The sequence below is a fragment of the Thamnophis sirtalis genome, unplaced genomic scaffold (genome assembly GCF_051295495.1).
Source record: "Thamnophis sirtalis isolate CommonGarterSnake01/CBP01778 unplaced genomic scaffold, rThaSir2_p1.2 scaffold_1, whole genome shotgun sequence".
NCBI lineage: Eukaryota > Metazoa > Chordata > Lepidosauria > Squamata > Natricidae > Thamnophis > Thamnophis sirtalis.
The window spans coordinates 68,785,946-68,812,141 of NW_028261381.1; the positions used below are offsets into that span (position 1 = coordinate 68,785,946).

A 26,196-nucleotide genomic window follows, 5' to 3' on the forward strand; every position below is an offset into this window, starting at 1 on the left:
ATTTCCTTACAATTTTCCCCCACAATAGCATATACTTCTCTCTGCCCACTGTCTGTTTCCACTCTCTTACCAGCCCCTTCAATCTTTGAACTTTCTCTCTTCCATGTACATTTCAATTCAATTCAATTCAATATCACAATCTAACAACTTAATTTCTATATATTCGGGTTTGTATGTAAGTCAATCCACACAATATTCATGCAATATTCAATATATTTAACCTAACATGTTCTTGATTTGATTCAGTATATAATCTTATATCGTCTCTTTAATAACTACAAACTATCACCCCCTACTTCAACACTATATTACTTTTATTATTTTTTATATTCTCAAGGTATACAGTGTGTTTAGGCTAATAGATCATTAATTTTAATTCTTATATACTATTATATAATATTATGTCATCTATTTATAACGTTGATAATTTCAGAGTATCACAGATAGTTCATACGCTCTACGCTGTCTCTTACAATTATAATATGGTTCAATACAATTCAACAATATTTTATCTCACCACAGTTCAGTTTAGCTTTATATTTCTTCTTTCAATGTTCTCCTTCAAAAGAAAAGATTTTTTTAAGTCCAATTTCAGAGATCATAACCAAAAAGGAAAAAAATATTTTCAGATTGCATCAGATTTGTCCTATATATTGTTATTCAGTTCTTATTTCTTTCTCCACTAGATGGTGGTGTTACTCTTCTTTCGTATAGGCTTTTTTTCCCCGGCTCTTCAAACATCCGATATTTTCTCTCAAGTATTCCAAAGTATTTCTCTCTCCATCTTTGCTATTATCACTGATTTATCTGGCTCCAATTTCTGTTTATTGTCCAAATCGCTCCAACAGTACTTTCCTCCTCTGGTTATTCGGTTCCGTTCTCAAGTCACTCCAAGTCTTCTATTGCTACAGGAAATCACGTGCTTTCAGCCCTCCTTATAGCTGCCGATATTGAGTTGTATCCAGTTCATTTCAAAGTTTTGAAATTCTAGCTCAAAGAGTCTTTAGTAGAATTTATAACGTTTTAGTTTAGTTGTTTTACTTATTCTCACGGATATTGCTGTGTTGCTATCTTCTCTCCCACATGTGCGGCTGTCACAACCCAAGCTCCGCCATGAATGCCGATTTCTTCTCCAGTGATTTCTAGCTTTAAAGGCTCCCCATCTCTCCCGTTGATCCCTCCAGGTTCAACTCGTCCTTTTCCAGGATCCTCACCACAGAAACTCAAGCAAAGCTAGCAGAAATCCCATTCCTTCGGCCACATGGAAGTGACGTCACCGCAGAGAATCCGAACTAGTACCATTTTTAAAACTACCAGTTTGGGCGAACTGGTCCGAACCGGTAGCATTTTACCCCTCCTCTAAATCTTAATTGAAGTTCTTTCATCTGGGCTTCCAGAAGATTTCTCTCATCCAGATCAGTTTCAAAGAAAATGTCTTGTTTCTGCAGTTTGTGCTCCCTAAAATCCACTCTATTCTTCACCTGTTCAATATTTCCCATCAGAAGTTGTATCTCCTCACAGAGTTCCTTTGAAAATGTGTCAAGTTTTAATTCAAGCTTTGTTCCCATCGCCTGAATTACTTTATGTGTTTTAACTGTATATTCAATCCAAAAAGATCTTAAAGATCTCTTGATATCGTATCTGTTCTGCAGGAAAGCCCCCGGAGCCTGGGGAGGATGAAAAACAGGCCCAATGGGCCAACTGGAAGTTTGGAAAGATCAATTTCCCGCTTCCAGAGGGCCTCTGGGAGACTGAGCGAGGCCATTTTTGCCCTCCACAGGCTTCAGAAAAGCCTCCAGAGTCTGTGGAGGGTGAAAACTCCCCAATATGGGAGGGGTGTCATGCGCACATGCATGAGGCAGGGGTTGTGTGCGCATGAGCAGATGGATGGGGTGCATTGAATTGTGGGTGTGGGTTATTTTGGTACACCTTTACAAAAAGGTTTGCCACCACTGACATAAACTAATAAAACTGTTAAACTGATAGTCAAAAACAGTCATAACTATAACAAAACCATTTTCTGACAAATATTTATACTTATTCCAAAATTTCCACACTTGACTACAAGATACCCTGGAGTGAAAGTAAAGCTAGTGTTTCTGCATGAGACAATTTTATCTGAATGTGATGGCAGCAACCAGCCATCTGTCAGCATCCCTTTCTCTCTCTGTGTGTGTGTCATATGGTTCATTCAGTGACCATGCCACTGAACAAGTATTTCATTTAGTGTCAGTAATTGCAGTTACTAAATGAGGATTACCTGTGGTAAAGTTATTGACCAATGCCAAAAATTCCAGCCTTGCAATTCATAACAAATCCTGCAGAAGTTTACCAATTCAACTTAATTGCAGCAGCAAAGGTTGCTCGGTGTTACTCTGACACTGGCTGAATTTCCCCTCAGTATGCAGGCAGCAATGCCAGGGCAATGAAGCTGAGGCAGTGAGTTTGGGGCCTTTTCCTTAGATGGCAGGGAGCAGCCTTGTTCTGGTAAGCTGGCCTGCTTCAGACTCCAGAACCTTCAGAACCTGACAGAGTACCTCTCTCTCCTAAACAGGTTGAATTAACTCCTGCCGCCCAAAAAAAATTCCTCCATCCAAAATTGAAAGTTGAATTCATCCCCCCATTCCCAAAAGGTTTAATTAATATCTGTTAAGTTTCATGCTGCATAAGGTTACTGCTATAAAACTTTTATGTTCTTTTATTTAAAAAACAATTCAAGTTCTAGATTCATAAAGTTTAAACAAGTTCAGCATACTTGTTTACCAAAGAAAAAGGAAAAGTGGTGGATGGATGAAAGAGAAAGAACATGTTTCTGTTTAATGTTTTTTTCCTTTTCAATTCATATTTATCCTTACACATATCTTAGTGCAAGGTAAATGAAAGAAGGTAAAAAAGAAGAGGTGGCAACTGCAAGAAAAAGGAATTCTGCTTTGACACGAAGAGTGAAAGATTTGCGGCTGCAAGGAACTGGAAACACTGGAATCTTCCTCTCGCTACCTGTCATGCGCCTTACGGTCTAGCAGATGGTCTGAGCGACCCCCGGATGCCTCCTGTGGAACCGGCTGATGTCATAGACTTTCTTATCAATCACCAGCCAGCAGTCTCATGGTGGGTTCCCTTTGCAGCGTGATCTCTTCCCAGGTGAACCGCCGCGAAGGACCGGACTGATCAGCTGCGGGATCAGCCTCCCTCCTCCGTCTGATCCCAGTTTCTCCTTGCTGGGAAGCCATCTCTCTCCCCCCCCCCCGCGACGGAATCTTTGGGGAACTTGGCGCTGTCCTTTTCAGCACCATTGGGAGGGCGGACTGGGCGGGTCCTGGCGAGGGAGTTATTTATTTATTTATTTATTTAAAACTTTTATATGCCGCCCAATCCCAAAGGACTCCGGGCGTCTTACCAACAAAATATAAAAAACATAAAAACAATACAATTAAAAAAAAACAATCATCCATCAAATTCATTCTAGTCGGGGCCGGACCTCAATAGTGAGGTCAACAGCCCCAGGCCTGCCGGAACAGCCAAGTTTTTACGGCTTTCCTGAAGGCCATGAGAGTGGGTATGGTCCGGATTTCCAGGGGGAGCTGGTTCCAAAGAGTCAGAGCAGTCACCGAGAAGGCTCTCCTCCGAGGGCCCGCCAGCCGACATTGTATGGCCGACAGCATCCGAAGGAGGCCCAATCTATGGGATCTTACTGGTCGCTGGGAGGTATGCGTCAGCAGGCGATCTCGAAGGTATCCTGGCCCTAAGCCATGTAGGGCTTTAAAGGTGATAACCAATACCTTGAATTGAGTCCGGAGAACAATAGGCAGCCAGTGTAGCTCACGGAGGATAGGTGTAACATGGGTGTACCTTGGCACACCCACTATCACCCGCGTGGCCGCATTCTGAACTAACTGCAGTCTCCAAACGCTTTTCAAGGGTAGCCCCATGTAGAGCGTGTTACAATAATCCAGCCTTGAGGTGACAAGGGTTCCATCACCAATTGGCAAACAGCGTCACTGACGCTGCTCTCGTGAGGAACAAACGCGGAGAGGGAAGTACCGAAAGAACCAACTTGGCTGAGCCTCGGATGTTCCGCTTTTCAAGTACGAAAGAGGAGTTGGCGGCTGGCAGCATTTTTGCAGTAAGCGGAGCAAACTCTATTTTTTGGTTGCGTAAAAATCAAATTTCTTTGCAAGCAAAGCGATAAGAATGAACAACCCTTAGGGTGATGTCGTGGAAGGCAAGTAAATTGGCAAACAAGTTTTGGAGTCTCTCTGTAAAGCTTGATCTCTCCAACTGGTAGTGATTGGATCAAAATCAATTTTGCCAGTATTTGTTCATTTTGGCGAATAGGCTGACTTGTGATTGAAAAGATTCAGAGTTGCTTCTTCCCTTTCCTCCTCCTCTTCATCCCTGGAATGCCACAGGCTGAGAATTTCTACCTGCTTCACAAAAAAGAGACTGGCAGAATCTGAAACAGCTTTTCATTTGTCAAAGAATTACAGTGACAAATCTCACATCCTACTGGTATTGATCACCTGTCTCAGGGTTGAAGAAGATTTTGCCTCATGTTAGGGCTTCCCCCATCTCCTGCCTAGGAAAGAAAAACCCTTGGCCCCATAGATTCAGAGAAAAGATACTTTTACTAGGAGAGAACTGAATGCAACAAGTTTCAGCCAAGATCTGAGGCAAAAGTGCGGGAAGCATCAAATTGAAACTAACTGTAGAGCCTGACCCCCTTGTATCTAGGCAATCAGAGGGAAAGCACCAGACAGGAAATGTTTTGAGAAGGTCTTTGATTCAAGAGCATCGTCTCTGGCTGCGGCATACAAAGCTGGAAGAAATGACCATGGAGAGATAAGCAAAACTAAGGCTGGTAGATGCAAAGCTGCAAAGCTGTAAAGGAAAATTCTCAAATGAGCAGCACCCCCTCCCCCACTTTCCATGACAGCAAGCAGCAGGCTGACTGACAGGCAGCTTTCATGTTACTATGGTGTTGCACTGCAGTTGGGAGTACATCTTGGATGGTTCTTTGTGGAATAGATCATTTACCATCTTGGCCTCTTCTTCTCTAATCTGTTTGTCCATCCGTCCGTCCATCCATCCATCCATCCATCCATCCATCCATCCATCCATCCATCCATCCATCCATCCAGGATAATTTACCACAAGATTCCTTTTCAATATTATTTATTTATTCATCCACTGTACATGGCTATCCATCTCATGAAAAACTGACGTTATAACATTATAAAACAATCAATAGATTAAAATTATTATTATTTAAATTATTTTAAAATCACAAAGGCTAAGAGAAAACAGCAGGTGTTAATAACAAAGGAGTCATCCCAATTCCTCACTGGTATTGATTTTTTTCCTGGTAATAAGCATTGTGCCAGACCTTTCCTGATTCCTTCAGGGTGCTGCAGAAGGAAAAAGGAACATGGAACACATTAATCAAAAGCACATTTGCACAGCCATGAGTTCTTTCAGGGTACTCTTCACTTGAGATATTCTCTTGGTGACATGCCTGCAAATGGCCTTTTTCCTGGTGGCTCACACTTACCGCAATATATCCGCAAAAGCAGTGAGCATGGGCTTGCACTCATACTTAATGTTATGCTTGGCACAAAGGGATTTCACCAGGGGAGCCGCCTTGTAATAATTATGTCGAGGCATGGTTGGAAACAGACTGTGGAAAGAGAGGAAAAATATCAAGAGGACACAGTAGAAGACACTTCTACTGTAATTTGGATCCTGCTGTCATTACTGCCCTTCCCATTTCAATGTCAGAGGGTTTCCTATTCAGTATTGCATACAGGCAGGTGGATACAGAAGAGGATAACCTTTCACCTGTCTGGTTCCCAAAGAGTTTGAGGTAGGGATGAACAAGCTGAGGTCCTTCTGATTATTGCTGAACCACGATCCTTCCTAATGAGTTACTTTGTAGTAGGGTACTGTGGAGTTGCTCACAGGTTTTGAAATCTTAGTTAAGAATTTTAAAGGTGAAAACCAGCTTTTTGACTTGGTCCAGAAATGAATTATAATTATCAACCATTTAATCTGCTATATATCTAGAAGTAAGATATGAAACTCTAACCACTGTGCCACCATGGCTCATCGAGATTAGTTTCACTGCTGTATTTTATATGAAATGCTGTTTCTAGGCATTTTTACAGGATAGATTCCAAAGTCCAGTCTGGAATAGTCACACAGCATGTATAACTGGGACAAGATCTGCTTTCTTTAAAACTAGCCAAAATTCCTGGCCACAGCCATCATTTGGCTTCAAACATGGACCATAATATGCATGTGATGCTTAGTGGTGACAAAAGCTGTACAAACATTGCATTATATGCTGTATAACCTTTCCATATAGCTTGTACTTACTGATGTTCAATCTGGAAATTCAAGTGCCCAGTGTACCAGTCATTGAATAGGGATTCATTGACATTACATGTTGCTGCGAGCTAAGGGGGAAATAAAAAAATATATGTAGACTTCCAATAACTTCCAATTTACAGTATTGTAGACCATCATTCATTTCCAAATGTTTGTTACATTTATAGTGTGGTCCCTGTCTAGAAGGAAATTAGAAATATTTCTGAATCCAGGCCAGGCAATCCAGGCCAACTATTGAACTGGTGCTGTGTGCATGGGATGAAATCCAGTGATATATATGCATGGGGAAAAAATTGCACAGACTAGGATATTGGTAACATTTCAGATTCAATGGCTTATTCTGCTTAACACGCTGGCTTCTTTTCAGGATAAATGTAATTCTCTTTTGGAGTGAATCAACCAACCAGTGAATCTAAAGTCATCTTCCCTGAGTCATTCTTATTGAACTATTTCTTTAGAAGTAGACATGGAAATATTATGCAATTACTTCTGTAAAAGTTAGGACATTAGGTTGGGATCAAATAGATCAGTCTCCAAATCTCCATTCAGCCATCAGCAAGCAGATTTAGACCAATTGTTTTTCTCCTATTTTCAAAAGAAGGTACCATTATAAAATTATTTTGAATTATTATTGTCTTTTGAGTAGAAAAAATAGCTTTAAAATTGTTACATTTTCTTAAATACAGTCCTTAATATTCAGAAATAGATAGGTCTTTCAATATCATTTACTTGGTCCAATATAATTTCTCGTAATAATTCCTCAAAAATTGTTTCATAATTATATTTTATATAATTCATAATTCATGTAATTCCTTTAAAAAGCAGCTTGCCTGATTTTGGAATGTATTCAAAATAACATTTTAATATAAAGCATTTATTCATAAATCTACTTTTATGGGCTTTAATTTTAATCCAAACAAAACTGGATATAACCAAATCATATGAATTAATGTACCCTCCAATTTTAATAAAAATAATAATATAAACACCAGAGGTGGTATTCAGCAGGTTATGACCAGTTCTGGAGAACTGGTAGCAGAAATTTTGAGTAGTAAATACCACCTCTAATGGGCTCCGCCCCCATCTTCTCTGCCTCTCGAGTCCCAGCTGATTGGGAAGAAATGGGAATTTTGCAGTAACTTTCCTTTGGAATGTGACTGGAACAAAGATTTTACAGAATCCTTCCCCTACCACCCCCACCCAGCCACGCCCGACACACCAAGTCACACCCACAGAACCTGTAGTAATTTTTTAAAAATCCCATCACTGATAAACATGCATTAGAAGTTAACCATTTCCCATGGAAGAACAAATTAACTCCAAGCGAAGATGAAATAATAAGAAAGGTTATGGATTGTGCTGAAATGGACAAACTAACTAAAGAAATCCAGGGAAAAGAAGAATCAGAATTCTACCAGATATTGGGTAAATGGTATAGGTGGATGGAGGAAAGAAACAAGAATCAATGAAGGAATATAACAAAACTCAAAAATAATAGTTATGAGTAAAATAAGAGAGTTAAGAATGGTGAAATCCAAATGAAATATAATAGAAGGTGAAATAATATAAGGTGAGCGGTATCGATTGATAATTGCTATTAGAAAGAACAGGAAGCTCCTGTTCGTATTATATTGTGTAAATGTGGTGTACGTCTAAGTTTTGTGTGTGTGTAATTTACATGTTTGTAAATAAATAAATAAATAAATAAATAAATAAATAAATAAATAAATAAATAAATAAATAAATAAATAATAAATAGAAGTTAACTATTTTCCATCCCCAGGAATTATATCATGCTATTACAAAAATAAAACAAAAGAGAAATTGGAAAAGGAAAACTGTGCATGAATAGACCAATCTTTAGAGCTACCTTAAAAACTGGCTGTAAGTCCCATAAAGAAAAAGTAGAATCCAAATAAAATCTATAGATGGGTAACATAAATATGGTTGGTAGGGATGTACCAACAGTAAATATATAATAAAGGTTGGCACTAGCTTACATTTGGAGGACCTATAAGATGATGTACAACTAGCCATTTTGCATTTGTTTTATGATTTACTGTTAAAAAAGAGAGAAAACCTGTCTTGTCTCTCATCATCTTTCACTCTCTCTTTGTGATAGAGCAGATTATTTATGCAGAAACCATCTGTTATTAATGTCACAACAACTATATGCTGTTTCTCTTCTTAACTTGCATCACTGTAGTAAGGTTTCAGGTATCAACTTCAAATTGCCTAATGCTTGCTGGAGGCCTAGTCACATAATCTATTCATTTAGTCCCATCCCTTAATTATCTTGCCTAAACCACAGTTTGAAATTGAGTGGATCCAAGCCAATCTCTACTTCCATAAAAAAAAAACCTAAGGGAAAATGACACCAAGAAAGCATGAAGAAACATGCTTTTTAAAAAAAAAAAATGAAAGAATCATTGGGTACATCCACATGTACACAGTTACTCTACCCTTTCTGGGGAGATTGCTGTAACTACCATCAGGAAAATTAGACTTCCTCCATATTAGAAATTCTGTTTATATATAGCACCACAGATCAAATAAAGAGTACAGTCACCATGTGCTTTACTGCTTAATTGCTCAACTGTAATAGGAAACTCTACTTAGTACAAAAATACCATAGACCATAGATCCAAACTTTTAAACACTACTATCTACTGGTTGCATACTATTGTAGTTGTTGCATAAATATACATACCAGCAAAATGTTTTTCAACACTCTGATATGTTCTTCTCTACAATATAAAGAGAAAGGCTATTCCTATCTGGAATCAATGTTAGCCTTATGGATCTATATTCTAATTTTGTGGCTAATGCATCTTGCAAAGTTAATTTTTATGCCATTGAAAAACTGGTTCATGATCCCAAAAAGAACAATTATGTGAATTGGAGTCCACATGTGAGGACTTGGAATTGTAAAGTGTCCTTTTGGATGGAGGACTAATAGCATTGGTGCTGTTCCTGCTTTACTGAGTAGTAAACAGCAGTAACAATAAAACTGTTCCTGCTTTACTGAAAAAGCAAGAAAGATTAATAGGCAATGTACTACATTGTTTACCATCTCATCATCTACTGTGGACAATGAGTTCATTGTTGGCCCCTGTAACTTTTCTCCATGAGAAGAGAAAGGGCATCACGCTGCAATTGTGATTTTCCAAGTAACTGCAATATGGGAGTGATTTCTAGCTGTCAGCATAGACATTCCATTTGTACTACCTGCTCTTCATAAGACAATGTTTCAATGTAGATAAGGGCATGAAATATTTAAGAAAACAACAACATGATCTGGCCCTGTGTTTCAGAACTAAGGACCCAGCATTTCTGAATAAGATTATCTGAAGACAAGAAATTTCCCCTTTAAATAGAAACTATCTCACCTGGGCAGAGAACCAATCTAAATTCTGATCATAGTCAATATTCATTGGAATATGGTTCATCTGTGAGACCCAGATAAACCATCCAGCTTCTAAGTACCTGTGTGGACATAAAAACAATAATAATGATTCAAACAAATTCTTTAAATGGTTCACTCACTAGTAAAACTGCTTTTCTCAGCCCAAAACATAACATGATCATTACTGTTACCACATTATTGCGCTAACGGATTATACAGAAACATAATTTTATAGGTAAAAGCAGGGAGTTAAAGCTATGGCATTCTGCAATAATCTTATGCAATCTATCACACTTTAATCCCTCATACCTAGTTAGAAGTTTCAGGTATTCTAAAACATTCTTCAGAGTTCTCAATTGAGTAAATAGTATTATGAGTTACACAAGTTGATGAACTGCCCACATTTGGATTACCTATTGGGCAGGAAAGGTGGATAAAGGTGCTTAAATTCAGCTTAGTTCCTAAAGAAGGGGGAAAGTGCTTAAGATTTGTCTGTATTTCCCTTCACAGCTCCTTTTCCATAATCACTTCTCATTTGCAAATTATTTGCAATATACTTTAAAACCAGCCTGATTTCTCCACTGTGTTCTATCAATTAATCAAAGCACTTGTAGCTCAATGCTAATTATATACTTGTGAGTTTGGGTTTCACACACATCAGTCTGAGCCAATTGTTGCTCAGTTTGAACTGGCCAACAGCTACACCAAGAATCTCAGTCCCTGAACAGAAGAGTGACGTTCTTCTGGATGGAATATCACTACATACATTGTCTCCAGAGTTTTTAATGGCATATGAGTTACAAGCAGCTCCTTCCTTTGGCAAAAGATCCCAAAGCAGAGGTGAAATCCTTCCAGTTCGTCTGAACCGGTAGGGACGATTGTCTTTGGTATTGCAAACCAGTAGTAAAAAAAAAATAATCTTCTGATGGTCGTGCAGCTTGGAAATTTTTTTCTGCTTGTTAAAGCATTTTCCCCCTGCCGGTTCACCCAACTGGCAGGGAAAAATACTTTAAAAAGTGAAAAAAATGTTGGCCGCACCCACCCAGTCACATGACCTCCCACCAAGCCACGTCCTCACAACCGGTGGGGAAAAAAATTAGATTTAACCACTGTCCCAAAGAAGTTTCTAATTCTCCCCCCTCCACAATATGTCCCATCTAGGCATTTTGCAGCATTCATCTGTGTCTTTGTCAGTTTGTTTAGGAAACGATCTTTCAGGTAGATTGCTAGCCAGATTGTAAGAGAGGACTGATTTGTGAAAACATTAAAGAAATCTAAAATTCCTTCATTTCCCTGATCAGCCTTATAGCTAATTGGTCCAAAATCCAAGAGGATTTTTGGGCTAAAACATGGCATGCTGGAAACACTACATTTGAGGCCTTTTGACACGAGGTACTGTAGATTGGATGAAACACATGTTGGAAGACAGGTTGTATATCAATGGTGGGCTCCTACCAGTTCGGACCGGTTTGGCCAAAGCAGTAGTGGTATGGTGGCCTGGGTTGCTGAAATCGGCAGCGATCCAGCCCTGCCACGCCCCCGAACTGGCTCCCTGGTGGCTGCCACACTGGGATCTTGTTTTTGAGTTCTGCGCATGCACAGGACAATTTTAACTGAATTGTGCAAGATCAAGCTTTTAAACACCAACCTCTGTTCTCAGATGAAGCTATTTGGTAAATAGTGAAGAACATTTGAAACTGATAATTAGTGGCTGTTTAGAGCAGTGGTGAAATCTAATCCCTCCCCCATTCTGGCTTGGTGGGGGGTGTCATGTGACTGGGTGGGCGTGGCCAACTTTTTTTTCACTTTTTAAAGCATTTTTTCCCTGCCGGTTCAGCTCAGCTGTGAGCCGCACATCATCAGAAGCTTTTTAAAGAGCTTTTAAAGAGGGCAAACTGGCAGGGAAAAATGCTTTTAAAAGAGGGAAAAAGGCTTCCAATGATCGCAAGGCTCACAGCTGAGCCGTACGACTCTCAGAAGCTTTTTTTTTACTACTGGTTCCCAGAACCTACCGGTTCGGCCGAACTGGGCCTAACTAGGAGGATTTCACTGCTGGTCTAGAGGTATTGGTAAGTAATACTTTGCTAATTGGTGATGACCAAGCAATAACAAGAGTTGGATCAAAATTATTCTGGTGAGCTATGCTCTTTTCAATAGCATGGTTGTTTTTATTTTCATTTTTATGTTACAAACTAGTTTGAGGTGAGCTTGACGAAGGATGACACATCATTTTTTAAGTTAAAAAGCCCAAGCCATATAGTCATAGATACAGATATTATAGCATCTATATAGTATCACTGTAGTATAATAGCGATCAGTAACAGTGTATACTAATTTTTTTATTTTGTTTTAAATTCCCATATTAAATCAACAAGAAATGGAGACCTCATTATTTTTTCAAAGTGGTAAACAAAGCTAGCAATGTACATATTGAAGGTCTCTCTTTGACGTCACAGCATTTAAAAGCATTAGCTGAGTCATAGAAGCAGGGTAGAGTTTTATGTAATTATTACCTTGCTAACCAGTAGTAAGCCATAAAGCTCTTAAATCCCATTAAAGGAACGTACATGAGGCAGACCCGGAAGTTATAGAAAAGATTGGTAAACAGTTCCTGTCAAAGAAAAGAATGTTAAATAAGCACAATGGTAACAACGTGTGAATCATTATTATGAGGTCCTTTTTCAATTTCAGATTAATTAGCTACAATGTGGCAAACTAAAGACTATAATGCAATAACATGTTTAGTAATAGGCATCCTGCAATGTAGTGCTGAAGGACTTTCAGGGTCTCTTCGTTTGTGTATCTAGTAAAACTCCCACAATGATAAAAGGGAGTGGGGATGGAGCATACCAGCATCAGTTGTGCAGAAACCTTGCTCTACATCAAAATGGAAAGAATTTCTCTAGGGCAGAAATGGAATTCTTGAAGCTGCTAAAGGTTTTGATGTCTTTTCCAGTGGCTGAGAATTGCAATGGGTAGTGGCATGGCTCAATTTGAGTAGTGGGGGTGGAGGTGGTTTCTGTACTCATGGGAAGGAATGAAGCTTCATACCCACAGTATGTTTAATTAGAGCATTGCATTATTAGAATGTGTCTGTACTCCCCATATCAGTGCCCAGATAATCTCTCCCCCATCCCTCTGGACATGCACCCTAATATCCATGGTAGTTAGAAATGCAATCTCCTGGCAATCTCTTCCTCTGCTCCTCATCCCTTTCTGTTTCACTGTTGCCACTGTCTCTGCCTGGAGGAGCGTATGGTTGTTATCTGACTTTCAGGTTGGTTTGGAAAAGATTCCCAGTCTAGGAGATAACTTCCCCAATGCCTGATGTAACCCAGTGGAACAGGCTCATTAACATCAGGGTAGAGACTGTGGTCAGCTCTTTGTAGCTGTGATAAGCATTCCTTGGCTTGGATTGTAATATTTGCCTATTGCCCACCCTTCCCTTCCCTTCCCAAACAAGGTACATTTTCTGTTCAATGGTGCTGACAAGAGGGAAGGCCAATGAAATCATGAATGGCAGGGAATGTTCCCATGATGTTGTGGGGAATGAAGGAAAGAAAGCAATTTGCATTTTGTAATGCATCTCCTGTGGCTCATTAGAAAGAAAGAGGATTCAGGACCATTATGTGTTACACTTGACATACACCAATCCCCTAAAATAAAAAGGTGCTATGACTTACCAACCATTTTTTTCTTTGAAATACATAGCGATAGGAAACCAATTGGACACCAGTTGTAAATATCAATGGGGCAAAGACTAATATAAAAATGCAAAAGGAGAATACAAAAATGAGTGTGTGATTAAAATAAAGGTAGAACATATCCTAGAGGAAACAAACATCTGTCTCTGAATCCCTTTTTGCATTAAACTAACCGCCTTATTCTCTGACCTATTGCCCCATTGCTCATCAGGGTATTTCTATAGTGATTGAGTCAGAGACCTGATGTAGAGGGAATAAGGAATGGCCTTGAAAGCCAGGAGAAAGAGTTGCTATCAAGTCAATGAGCCTTTCCAAGAAAGTAATTTGAGTAAATGTCTCAGGCAGCTCCCTGCTTCGCATTAAGGACGGAAACACATTCATATTTCCAAGATCCTGTTATTCTAGGTCAGGAGTGTCAAACTCACGATGTCATGTTGTCGTCACATAACATACCACGATTTCCCCCCCTTTGCTAAAATGGGGTGGGTGTGGCCGATGTGACACACCTGCTCTAGGTTTTCCAATAAAAGTAATCCCGACCTGTGGGGCATTGGTTTCTTAGTCTGTTCTGCTTTATAGTGCAGATATATGACTTTATTGGTTATTCTCCTCCAAATTTAGGCTCCTGTAAATGTGGTAAAACACTTACAGGCAAAGTAATTATGTTGATACTGGTAAGGCATATACCTCCTTTTCTTCTTTCCAAGCTGCACAAGGAGAAAGAGAACAAACAGTTAAATGGACAACTATGTAAATGCCACATCAGGTCATGTTGTCTCTGCCCATTCTTTACAATATAGGTTCTTGAAAAGATTCATCTTTGCATATTATTATATCACAGATTATTTGATCTGTCTCTCTTGAATTTCTGCTGTAAACACAGCTTTTGTGCACTGAGGGTTTCCTCTGATATTTGAGGGAAGCTTGCCAAAATAAACAGGGCCAAAGGGGAAACATGGACAAGACAATACCACTATTAAATGTGATTTCTTTTTAATTTGATTCTATTTAATTCATCTTATTTCAATTCATACATTGAATCACCAATGTTACATTACTTTCTCTTTTTTGTCACATTAAAAGTGGTAGTTTGTCAACTTTTGAAGAGGCACTGTATTTTACTGCAGCCTTAAACATGCACAATTCATTGGTTAAGTTACTTGACTTTACATTCATCTAAACACAACTTTTGGGAAGGGGAATGCATTATTAGACTGCACTTCAAAGGAAAATGTGGATCAAAACATATTCTTTGGAAAATGTACAGATTAATGCAGAAATGCAATGGAAATTTGTGTCAGAATTGTTAACAGATCTAATTATCTTGAATGCATTTGGATCAATATTAATGGGGGGCAATGACATTACCATAGGTCCACCCAACCAAACAGAGGAAATAGATGAACCTTTTGCTGGTCAGCTAACTAAGCAGGGGTGGCTTGTTGCCAGTTTTACTACCAGAAAAGTGAGATTATAAAAGCCCATTCTAGCACAATACCAATGAAGAAGAAAAATAACACAGCTCTCAAAAGAAACCAGCATGGCTGCATAAAGAACTCTCTGATAAATTGAAAGACAAAAAGGATAAGTATAAAAAGTGGAAAGGGGGGCACATAGCTAGGGCAGAATATCAGCAAATAGCCCAAGCCTGTAAAGATGAAATGAGGAAAGCTAAAGCTCACAATGAAGAAAGGCTTGCGACAAAAGTAAAAAATAACAAAAAAACTTCTTCCAACATGTTAAAAACAAGAAAAAAGTCAAGGAAACAATTGGTTGATTGCTGGGAGAAAGTGGCAAGAAGGTGATAAGCAACAGGGAGAAAACAGAACTACTTAACTTGTTTTTTGCATGTATCTTTAGACAAATGGAAAAAACAGTCTAACCTATCAAAAACAGCACCACAAAAACAGATTAGAATAGGGAAGAAAATGATAAGTGAGCACCTGTCTACCCTAGACAAGTTCAAATCACCGGGACCAAGTGGATTACACCCTAAAGTTCTGAAGGAACTGGCAGATAAGATCTCAGAACCACTGAACAATATATTTCAAAGATCCTGGAGCACCAGGGAACTACCAGATGACTGGAAAAGAGATGATGTAGTTTCCATCTTCAAAAATGGAAAAAATAGACCCAGAAAACTACAGACCTATCAGCCTGACCTCACTGCCAGGGAAGATTCTGGAAAAGATAATCAAGCAACAATCAGCAATCAAAAAGCCAACAAAAGCTAACAAAATAATAACCAAAAGCCAACATGGGTTTGTCAAAAACAGATCATGTCAGACTAATCTTATTGCATTCTTTGACAAAATTTGTGGACCAGAGGAATACTGTTGTTATAATTTACTTGGACTTCAGTGAAGCATTTGATAAAATAGATCATAACCTACTACTAGATAAAGTAGAAAAATTTGGGTTAGACAGCATCATCACCAGATGGATTCATAACTGGCTGATCAACCACACACAACGTGTAGTCCAGTGGTGGGATACGACCAGTACGCCCTGGTACAGACGTACCGGTGCCTGCTGGGAGCACCAAGTACCATTCCGGTATGGTGCCCCGGAGGGCCCAACCGCCCACCCGCTCTCCTTACTGCTATTTGAGCTGATCAGGGCTTTCAAGCACATGCACAGAGCGTATGACGCCTGCACAACACTCCGCCGAGCAGCTGTAGCATTGCGGGCGGTAAGTACACATGCACGCACTGCACGTGTGCTGCGCACATTCACATGTTGGATGCCAGGACCTGTTGCAGCATACCAGTTGCAATGGGATCCAGAACCCAGCACTGGTGTAGTCCTTAATGGAACTGCATCTACATAGAGGGAAGTATGCAGAGGAGTATCCCAAGGCTCTGTTTTAGACCCAGTACTCTTCAACATCTTCAGCAATGATTTTGGATGAGGGAATAAATGGGGAACTCATCAAATTTGCAGATGACACCAAGCTGGCAGGAATAGCCAACCCCCTAGAATAGCAGTAGACTTATATACCGCTTCATAGGCCTTTCAGGCCTCTCTAAGCGGTTTACAGAGAGTCAGCATATTGCCCCCAACAATCTGGGTCCTCATTTTACCCACCTCGGAAGGATGGAAGGCTGAGTCAACCCTGAGCCGGTGAGATTTGAACCGCTGACCTGCTGATCTAGCAGTAGCCTGCAGTGCTGCTTTTAACCACTGCGTCACCTTGGCTCTTAAGCCTAGAAGATAGGCTTAAGATACAGAAGGATCTTGACAACCTTGAACATTGGGCACTATCTAACAAAATGAAATTCAATGGTGAAAAGAGTAAGGTTCTACATTTAGGCAAAAAAAAAAATGAACATGTACAGTATATGTGGTACCTTGCTCAACAGTAGTAACTTTGAAAGGGATCTTGGAGTCTCAGTGGACAACCATTTAAATATTAGCCAGCAGTGTGCAGCAGCTGCCAAAAAAGCCAACACAGTTCTAGGCTGCATAAGCAGAGGAATAGACTCAAGATAACGTGAATGTTAATACCACTTCATAATGCCTTGGTAAGACCACACTTGGAATACTGCATTCAGTTTTGGTCACCACGATGTAAAAAAGATGTGGAGACTCTAGAAAGAGTGCAGAGAAGAGCAACAATGATGATTAGGGGACTGGAGGCTAAAACATATGAAGAACGATTGCAGGAACTGGGTATGTCTAGTTTAAGGAAAAGAAAGTCTCTGGGTGACATGATAGCAGTGTTCCTATATCTCAGGGTCAGCCACAAAAAAGAGGGAGTCAAACTATTCTCCAAAGCACCCGAGAGCAGGACAAGAAGCAATGGGTGGAAACTGATCAAGGAGAGTATTCTATTCTATTTTATTCCATTCCATTCCATTCCATTCCAGTCTATAAGAAAATAAGTTTTACAGAATTATTACAGAAGCAGAGACTAGAAAATAAGGCAATACCTGAACTGATCCAACAGCAGTGAGAGTTGCTATAAAGAAATATGGAAGATGGAAAGAAATCTTTCTTCCTATTTTCCTAGATTGCTCATCAGAGTTATGGTGATGTCGGGTTTTTTCTTTTAGTACTGCTAATCCTTTTTCAGGGTCTTTTGTCTGCCTAAGACTTTCTATTTATTTACCTTCAAAGAAAGTTTCTTCCCCAGACTGAAAAGGAATGGGTGCGTGTTGAGATCAGGGTCTTTGCGGAAGCAGTTGGGTTTGGCATGATGCTGGTTATGCATGTGGTTCCATAGGCTCATTGGTACTCCCTGGAAAAGTACAGAAGAACAAACATGAATTCCATCTATTTGTGAATAATGCTGTATCCTTTGTATTCCCCACTACAAACAAAATAAAACAAAAACCAGCTGCAGTTCTGTTGGTTTACACTTCCTTCCATCTAGCAGGAATTGAATTGTGTACAGTGACAGTGCTCTGACCTCCATCATTTTTGTGTAAACTAGCTTCATTTCTTCTCCTTCTTATTAAGCATCTGAAAAAGTTTCATTCCAAGACTGGCTATTGAAAATTCCAGTTTTGCTGCTAAATGTGTTTGGGTGAAACAAAAATAAACTAGAAATAGACTAGATCAGGTGCCTATGGAGGAGTCTTCACTATCAGTTATGTAGAGGGTGCACACATATCTGAGCATGCACAGAAGATCCTTGAAGACGTCTGAGTCGACCAAACTAGTCTGAACTGGCAGCATACACATTTTCGATGGAGCTAGACAGCAGTGATGCAGAAGAACAGCTAGACCCTGTTCCCAGTGTGCGCATGTGCAGAGCTGCCATGAGAAAAGAACAACTCCGAAATCAGGGTAGACTTGGGAGTAAAGTTAGATTTATTTCAGGAGTGTGAAGATCTGTCCATGAATCTCAGAGACTCTGTGCCCTGTCTTTCCTTGTACAGCACCTCATTTGGAAAATATTTACATGGCAGCTTCCATTACTTTCTCTTCAGTAGTGAAAAATCAAAGCAAGTATAGTGCAGTATTGTTAAAAATGATTCATAGCCATAAAATGCAGACTGAGTATATTTCTCTTAACACCATCTCCCTTTTCTGTAAGGAAGCATTAATAATACTGTCATCTTACAGAGATATTGCAAAAAGATGATCTTATATTTTCTGCCCTTCAGTGCTTAAAGTGTTCTATATCAGTGTTCATTATCCTTATCCTATTTTTCAAAACCCTAGAGACAGAAAATAACGATGGATAGGCAGACCCAATTTCAAATATATAAATAATCACAAATCATCACTTAAATTTTCCTTCTCCTAGATGGATTCTGACCTTAAGAATGCCAATTATCACGAAGTGAGCTATTCTGTTCCACTTGACATTTTCAAAGACTGACACATGGCCAAGATCATGCTGGAGAAAACCATACTGGATCTGGAATCAACAAACATAACACATAGGTATATAATTTCACCATATTTTTCCTGCATGAATTAATTGGTAGAGGAGTATCATTAATCACTGTTAATTAATGGTGATCAAAAAGAACCACAATTATATTACACATATTGTGCGATTATACAGTGTATATATAGATACATTTCTGTGTGTATACATACACATACATACATACAATACATACATAAGACTTTATATGCTGTATGCTGCCAGCAAATACTATTACTTGCTGCCTTCCTTTCAAACATTTTAATTTCAGCAGACAAAAAGGATTAAGCAATGTTATGCAAATTCTGCAATATAACTTGCTCAGATCCTGAAGCACTTTTCTTAATCTGTGTGTAGTTGAAATACTATGTCCAGATTCAACAGCTCAAAGAATTGAAAACCGAGATAAGTGCACAAGGTGTTAAATTACTAATGAAAACAATTAAATTGCTCTCTATGTATTGAAGACTGTTCTAAACTGCTATGATCTGCAACACAAAATGGTTACCTGTCCAACGGTGAACATTGCTACTCCAAGAAGGAAAGGCATCCAGGATTTTCCAAAATACCAGATAGTAAACCAAGATGCAATGTCTAGTATGAAAGCATGCAGAAACATGAAAGCAAAAAAGCTGAATCTTGACTTCAAGAGCCCCATCTTCTTCACTGTTGCACGCAGTTCATGGAATTCCTTGACCAGCATTTCCTACAAGAAGTGATGACAGTTTTTTTTTTACTTGCTTCAGAACATTAGAACCCTTTTGGTAGACTAGATCAAAAGCAATCAGAGTTTTATGTATTAAACCTAAGGTTAGATTTGTACCAGGATGAATCACTTGACCATTCAGCTTATTAATTAATAAAGTTTTTTATTTTATACCCCACATTGTGTGAATGGCTTGATTCCTGAGAGTCATCCAGTTCAATACCAATAAACATAACAGTATTATTCCTAGTAATTACATTTTATTTTCATTTTTAGTTTTTTAATTATTATTATTATTATTATTTATTGAAATTTTTTGGAAAAAAAACTTTTACAAATGTTTACCTCCCTCCCCTCCCCACCCAACCCCCCAACCTCCCCCACCGATTTCCCAGTTAGTTTTACTGACATGTAATTTCTACTATCATCCTTCAGACCAAGCTGCAACACAGACTTGCTGGGATAAATTAGGGAGACCCCCATTTATGTCATCTGGAGGTTCAAAAAAAGTACATGATATAAATGCAATACATAATTAAATAATGGTCTATCATCTTGGTTCCGCAGCCCAAAGGATTTTGGAGTCCCATATGTGGGACCTAATATTTTCTCCTTAGAATGGTAACTAGAGTGCTTTCAAAAATTACTATGCATTTTTCTTTCAATGAAAAACAAAGGGAATGAAGTCAATAACCGAAGTTGTCAGGCCTGCAGTTATATTTCTTTTAGGATTTTTGGCCCTCTATTATTTTCCTATGCTGTTTCATTAGTGAAGTAATTGGGAGGGGGAATAGTAAAGAGTAAAATTGTAGAATGTGTTGTTGTCATTCCTTTCTAGAAATCAAGGTCATCTTTTGCCTCCGCACCTCTGCATTTGACTGGAACTAGATGGGTGGAAATGCCAGTGTGGCCGAAGAAGATTGGACCATGTGATGGATTTATGGGTGTGGGGATAAGATCATAAACTTTCAACTGGGTGGAATCCCAGGAAGCTTTTAGATTTGGGATTCCACAGTTTGTGCCAATATGTCTGTCTTATTAAATTGGAATTTTAAGGAAAGCTCTGCCTTGGACTCTGATTTAATTCTGCATGATATTGGAACACTGACATTTATTTATTTATTTATTTCACTTGATGACCAGAAAATATTATCTAGGTCTATGATGGCGGTACGTGGAGCCATTTGTCAGGGCACATGAGGCATTGCCCTGTCAGCTGATCAGCGCACATGTGCGTGCTGGCCAGCTGACTTCAGTCTTCTTTTGAGGCCATTTTCACTCTAAGGAGGCTTCCCTGAAGCCTCCAAAGTGTGAAAAACTGGCCTTGCGGCCAAACTGGAGGTTTGGGAATGGTGACTTCTGGTTTGTCTATAGGGCCAATTTCTGACCTCCAGAGCCTTCAGGAGGCTTCTCTGAAGGCTCTGGAGGGTGAAAAATAGCCCTACAGACAAACCGGAAGTCACCATTCCTGAACTTCCTGGTTCCTTGTAGGTCAGTTTTTTTTTCTGGGGGCTTTAGGGAAGCTCCTGAGGCCTCCGGAGAGTGTCCAGGGGGAGGCTGTTTTTGCCCTCCCCAGGCTCCTTGAAAGCCTTTGGAGCCTAGGAATGGTGAAATAACCATGGCCAAAGTGGTGTGTGTATGTGTGTGCAGCTGATCACGTACATGCAGGCATGCTGGCGGCGGTTGCATGCATAGCATTATGGGTGTGGTACACTGGCGCATGGCCCCCCCATGGTCCCCTAGCTTTTGGCACGGCAGTCAAAAATGGTTTGCCATCACTGATCTAGGTCATTGACTAAGTCAATGTCTCATCTGGAAAATGCTTTCCAATGCCCCTCTGTCATTATACTTAATAGGACATCCAGATCTTAAAAGAAAGAACCAAGCCATCAACATTTGGAGTTAATAATATAACAGCAATAGTAAAAAAAATCTCTAATAGGAATGAAATACTGAAGAAGCTGTAAAAGAAAAAGATAGGGTTAAAGATCCTAAGTGAAGTTTATTAAGTAGAAATGTTGGTGACTTTATGAAATAAATAGGTTGAGGTGGTTTGAGCAGTGAAAAATAATGAATGAATAAATTACTCAATACTCAATATTGTGACAAGTACAACCTGTAAAACAAACTATTAAGAGGTGAATTGGCCAAAGGGAAGACTGAGAAATTTATGACTGGATATCCTTAAAATGAGAGAGAGAAGTTAAAAGTGCAATAGATAATGAATGAAATGATAAATAGACATAGATGAAGCAATTAAAGTTTGTAAGAATATCTCTTGATTGTCTATCTGTCTATCACATTTGTGGTGGCTACTCGTCTTCACTTTCTAATAGAAAAATATGAGGAGATAAAGTCGATAGTATGGATGTAACCTAGATTTAACGGTCCTTTTCTATTTTTTTAACCTTATATCTTTAATTCCTTTGGTTTAATGTTCTTTACGCCACTGAATTTTGCATAATGAAATTTTCCCTGAAAGGGATTAGTGTGATGGGGATATATACATACACATACATATACACATGTACGCCTAACTATCTAAAATAAAGGTTCTGCAAAGGGAATCCAACAGCTGAGATCACCCAATACTCACATTTTTTGTGGGCTCACAGCATGGCTGATCTGGAGCAAGCTCTCCAATTAGGAGGGAATTCAAATATTTCTTTACCAGATCCTCATCCTTGTGGAAAGCTGAAAAGGCATCCTAAACACACAAACACACACATACAAATAAGGTTAACATGGCGAAGAATATCTGGTTAACATGATGGAAATTCCAGTTAAGTTGGCTATGTGTTCTTTTTGGAAATAATGAAAAGTGTATTGTAGGTGATGCTTCACAACTGGCTCTCTAGGAGGCCAACTCTATGACTTTGATTAATTTTGAAGACTAAAACTGTGCTACTGTAGTTTACTTGAAATGAAAAGCCGAGGTGGCGCAGTGGTTAAACGCAGCACTGCAGGCTACTTCAGCTGACTGCAGTTCTGTAGTTTAGCTGTTCAAATCTCACCGGCTCAGGGTTGACTCAGCCTTCCATCCTTCCGAGGTGAGTAAAATGAGGACCCGGATTGTTGTTGGGGGCAATATGCTGACTCTGTAAAACCGCTTAGAGAGGGCTGAAAGCCCTATGAAGCGGTATATAAGTCTAACTGCTATTGCTATTGCTAAAATAAGACAGAACCATCTTTTCCTGCAATAGTTGGACTTGGTTGGCTGCCCAGTCAGACTTGCAAGGTTCTGTTATTATAGCCAGTCTTAATAAAATTAGTTTTATCCTTACTGTGGAATTGATTTCCTGATCTGGTCTACTTAGTGGGTATTAGAGGTACTAATTAGAGGTACTAATACTACACTATAAAGCCTTAGTAAGGCCACACCTAGAATATTGCATCCAGTTTTGGTCCCCACACTACAAAAAGGATGTTAAGATTCTAGAAAGAGTGCAGAGAAGAGCAACAAAGATGATAAGGGGACTGGAGGCTAAAACATATGAAGAACAGTAACAGAACTGGGCATGGCTAGTCTTGTGAACAGAAGGAACAAGGGAGACACAATAGAAGGGTTCCCATATTTGAGGAGCTATCATAGAGAGGAGGGGTTAAACCTATTTTTTAAAGCACCTGAAGGCCAGATAAGGCATAATGGATGGAAACTGATCAAGGAGAGATTCAATCTAGAAATAAGGAGAAATTCAAGACTTTGATCTCATCCATCACTATTTTTACATTGGCAAAGTTATAACTGCACATGAACGGCATACCTATGTGCACATACATCACTCTGCAATATGCCAATGTATTCACAGAAGATTTCAAATGTTCACAACTCCTGAATTTATATGAAATTTACTGATGACATTTTCATGATCTGTACCCATGAAAATCCCTCATTAAATTCTATCAGGATTGCAACGCTTCCAATACTTCAATCCCATTATCAACCTAAGCCTAGATGAATCCAATAAGTCCACTTTTTTGAAAATAAAAACATGATGGACACACATTCCAACGCGGAGGAGAGCCTTCTCAGTAGCAGCTCCGACCCTTTGGAACGATCTCCCCGTAGAGATTCGCACCCTCACCACAGTCCAGAGCTTCCGCACAGCCCTTAAGATCTGGCTATCCCGTCAAGCCTGGGGATAAGATTTGCATACACCCCACCCGAATGTTGAATGAATGTTGTGTTTTATTGCTATTATTATTTGTATTCACATATTATTTTACGTTTTGTCTTGCACCCCCTTCCCATGAGTTGTAAGCCGCCCTGAGTCCCCTCAGGGAAAAGGGCGGCCTATAAGTGACAATAAAATACTAAAAAAAACAAACCTTCACCACAAGATCAAAATTTGAGACAGCTGAACCTACATATAGCAAGAAGTATCCGCCTACCTCAGAAGGCCTTAACAAAAACAGTGGGGTTTTAACCCATCATGGTTATGTAATCAAGGAATCTTCATCTGCTAATACCCCAGTTTTCCCTTTTCCTTTCCCATTCCCTTTCCTTCCCATTACTACCTCCGTCCATAAATTCCCAGCTTCATCCTTGAAGACAATATTCATGCAGTGACTGCATATAGATTCTTCCATTCAGATGGCAATGAAGACATTTTGATAATATCAGTGCTAGATTTGGTCTCAAGTATGTCATCAATGCCTGAATGTCCCATAATAGATGGTGTTATTTAAAGAGAGCCTTCAGTCAGAGATTAACTTGAAGGCAGAATACATCAGGTATTTACCAGAAATGTCTAGAAGTGACAGAATGTCTCTAGAAAGTGTGGTCCTTTTTCACCTGCTGCAGATGCTTCCAAGATTGAAAGTCCTGATAGATATGCTAGAACACAGAAGATGTTTCTGAGCCACAGCTACAGATCCTTGTACAACAGGCGAGTTACAACAGGAACATAGAAAAAGTCAATCTCTGTTCTGATAATTTTTATTTAGCTTATATTTATATTTTCTTCATATACTGAAGCAATAATGACATAGACATACATGTATGTGTGTGTATAGAGGTGTCTGTACATTTAAACATTTTATCAAAATGTTAATCAAATTCTATAAACTATTGTGTTCTAAACTTAACTAGAATTCAGTCCTGAGAGACTTGTAGACTTCAACTTATAGAATTCCCCAGCCAGCATGGTTGAACTTGAGGTTGGTTGAAGTCCACAAGTCTTTAAGTTGCCAAGGTTGGAGAGCCCTGACTTAGAAAGTTGCCAGTTCCTTCTTTCCAGTGGTGGGATTGCAAATCTTTTCCTACAACTTCTAACCCCGCTTCAATTGTGACTGTTGTGGATTTTAATATTGTTTGTATCGTCTTATTTATCCCCTCCCCTGTTTTATTGTGAGCCGCCCGGTGTCCTTCGGGAGTGGGCGGCATACAAAACCAATAAACGAAACGAAATCCTGCAATACTTGGTAGAGGTCCCACTTCTATGCTACCAATATTACTCATATATTCTCACCAAGAAAGTCTGCCAGACTGAATTTTGCTTAGGCAAAATATAAGCTGTGTCCATGCTTTTTCACAAACACCTTCTGATCAGGTCCTCAAACCTACGCTGTATTTTGTTCACATTGTCTAGATGTCAATAAAGTTATGTAACTTAACTGCAGTCAAACATTGACCCAACCTGGAAAAAAGAAAGCCTGCAAATCACATCAATTTGTACATCTGTACATTAGCTGTTTAGCTGCTGCCCTGTCTTTTTTCCAAACTTCTAAATTTTGGGCAGATTTTGTTAATCAATACTACAAAATTGCCAAGCAATACAACCACCATCTGGAACTTCCTTACATTGTGTTAAAGTATTGGACTGTCCAACCCAGAATGACTGTTCTGTAATGTCAGAATTCCTTTCAGCTTCAGAGAAGAGAGATTCCTTTCCACCCATTCTTCTATTTGAGACCCTTGGAGAAAGACACAACCTCAACCCGGAATGTGTGTATGCAAAGTAAGTGTTTTGTGCAGCCTTCAGGTCATTCCATGGTTGTCTTTCCCCTCAGCAAGGACTCACCGTGGCATCTTGTCCAGAATAGTGTCTGATGAGACGAGGCCCACCTGGATGCCGCAAATAGAACTGACTAACATCATAAACCTTTCGGTCGATGACCAGCCATCTCTCTTCCTTCAAGTCTCCATTGCCTGTGCGGAGCCCCACCTCCTCCCAGGTGAAGAGACGGGGAATCCCTGGCTCAATCTCTGGCTTCCCTGCACTGGCTCCTGACCGAGGGGGCATCCTGGCTGGAAGCACTGAGGGATGCTGCTCCACTAACTCCTGGACTGTTTTTTTTTTAAGCCTGTGGAAAGTGGAAGCGACTCTATCTCTTCATTCGGCTAAATGTTGCAGCCAACTTTATATACACCTCTATTAGCCACCCACACTGCAATTAACTTTCTGTTGCTCCAGATGTATCTTGCAAGGCTTCCCTCTCCTCCCCTTATAGAAGGCATCTCTTCTTTCAGAGAACATAAAACTGGATAGGAGACCATCTCTCTTCTTTTTTTTAATAAAAAGATTTTTTATTTTATTTTTTGGGGTACATATTTTAACTTCTTTTTTAAAGAAAGTGTTGTCTGGGTTTTTCCCCTTTACATCTTCTATTATGC

The 26,196-nt window shown here is 39.4% G+C and overlaps 1 protein-coding gene across 1 annotated transcript; it reads right to left on the reverse strand.

Annotated features, from left to right (window-relative positions):
- Positions 1 to 5,232: 5,232 nt before the first annotated feature.
- On the reverse strand, positions 5,233 to 25,825 carry LOC148049518 (acyl-CoA (8-3)-desaturase-like). Its single transcript, XM_087718553.1, has 12 exons — positions 25,604 to 25,825; positions 22,177 to 22,287; positions 19,383 to 19,580; positions 18,761 to 18,862; positions 17,606 to 17,734; positions 14,144 to 14,201; positions 13,474 to 13,550; positions 12,304 to 12,401; positions 9,774 to 9,870; positions 6,373 to 6,452; positions 5,549 to 5,674; positions 5,233 to 5,405 (listed from the first exon to the last, which is right to left on the reverse strand). The coding sequence occupies exons 1-12, from the start codon at positions 25,823 to 25,825 to the stop codon at positions 5,339 to 5,341; spliced, it is 1,365 nt and encodes a 454-aa protein (XP_087574679.1). The 3' UTR covers positions 5,233 to 5,338.
- Positions 25,826 to 26,196: the final 371 nt, after the last annotated feature.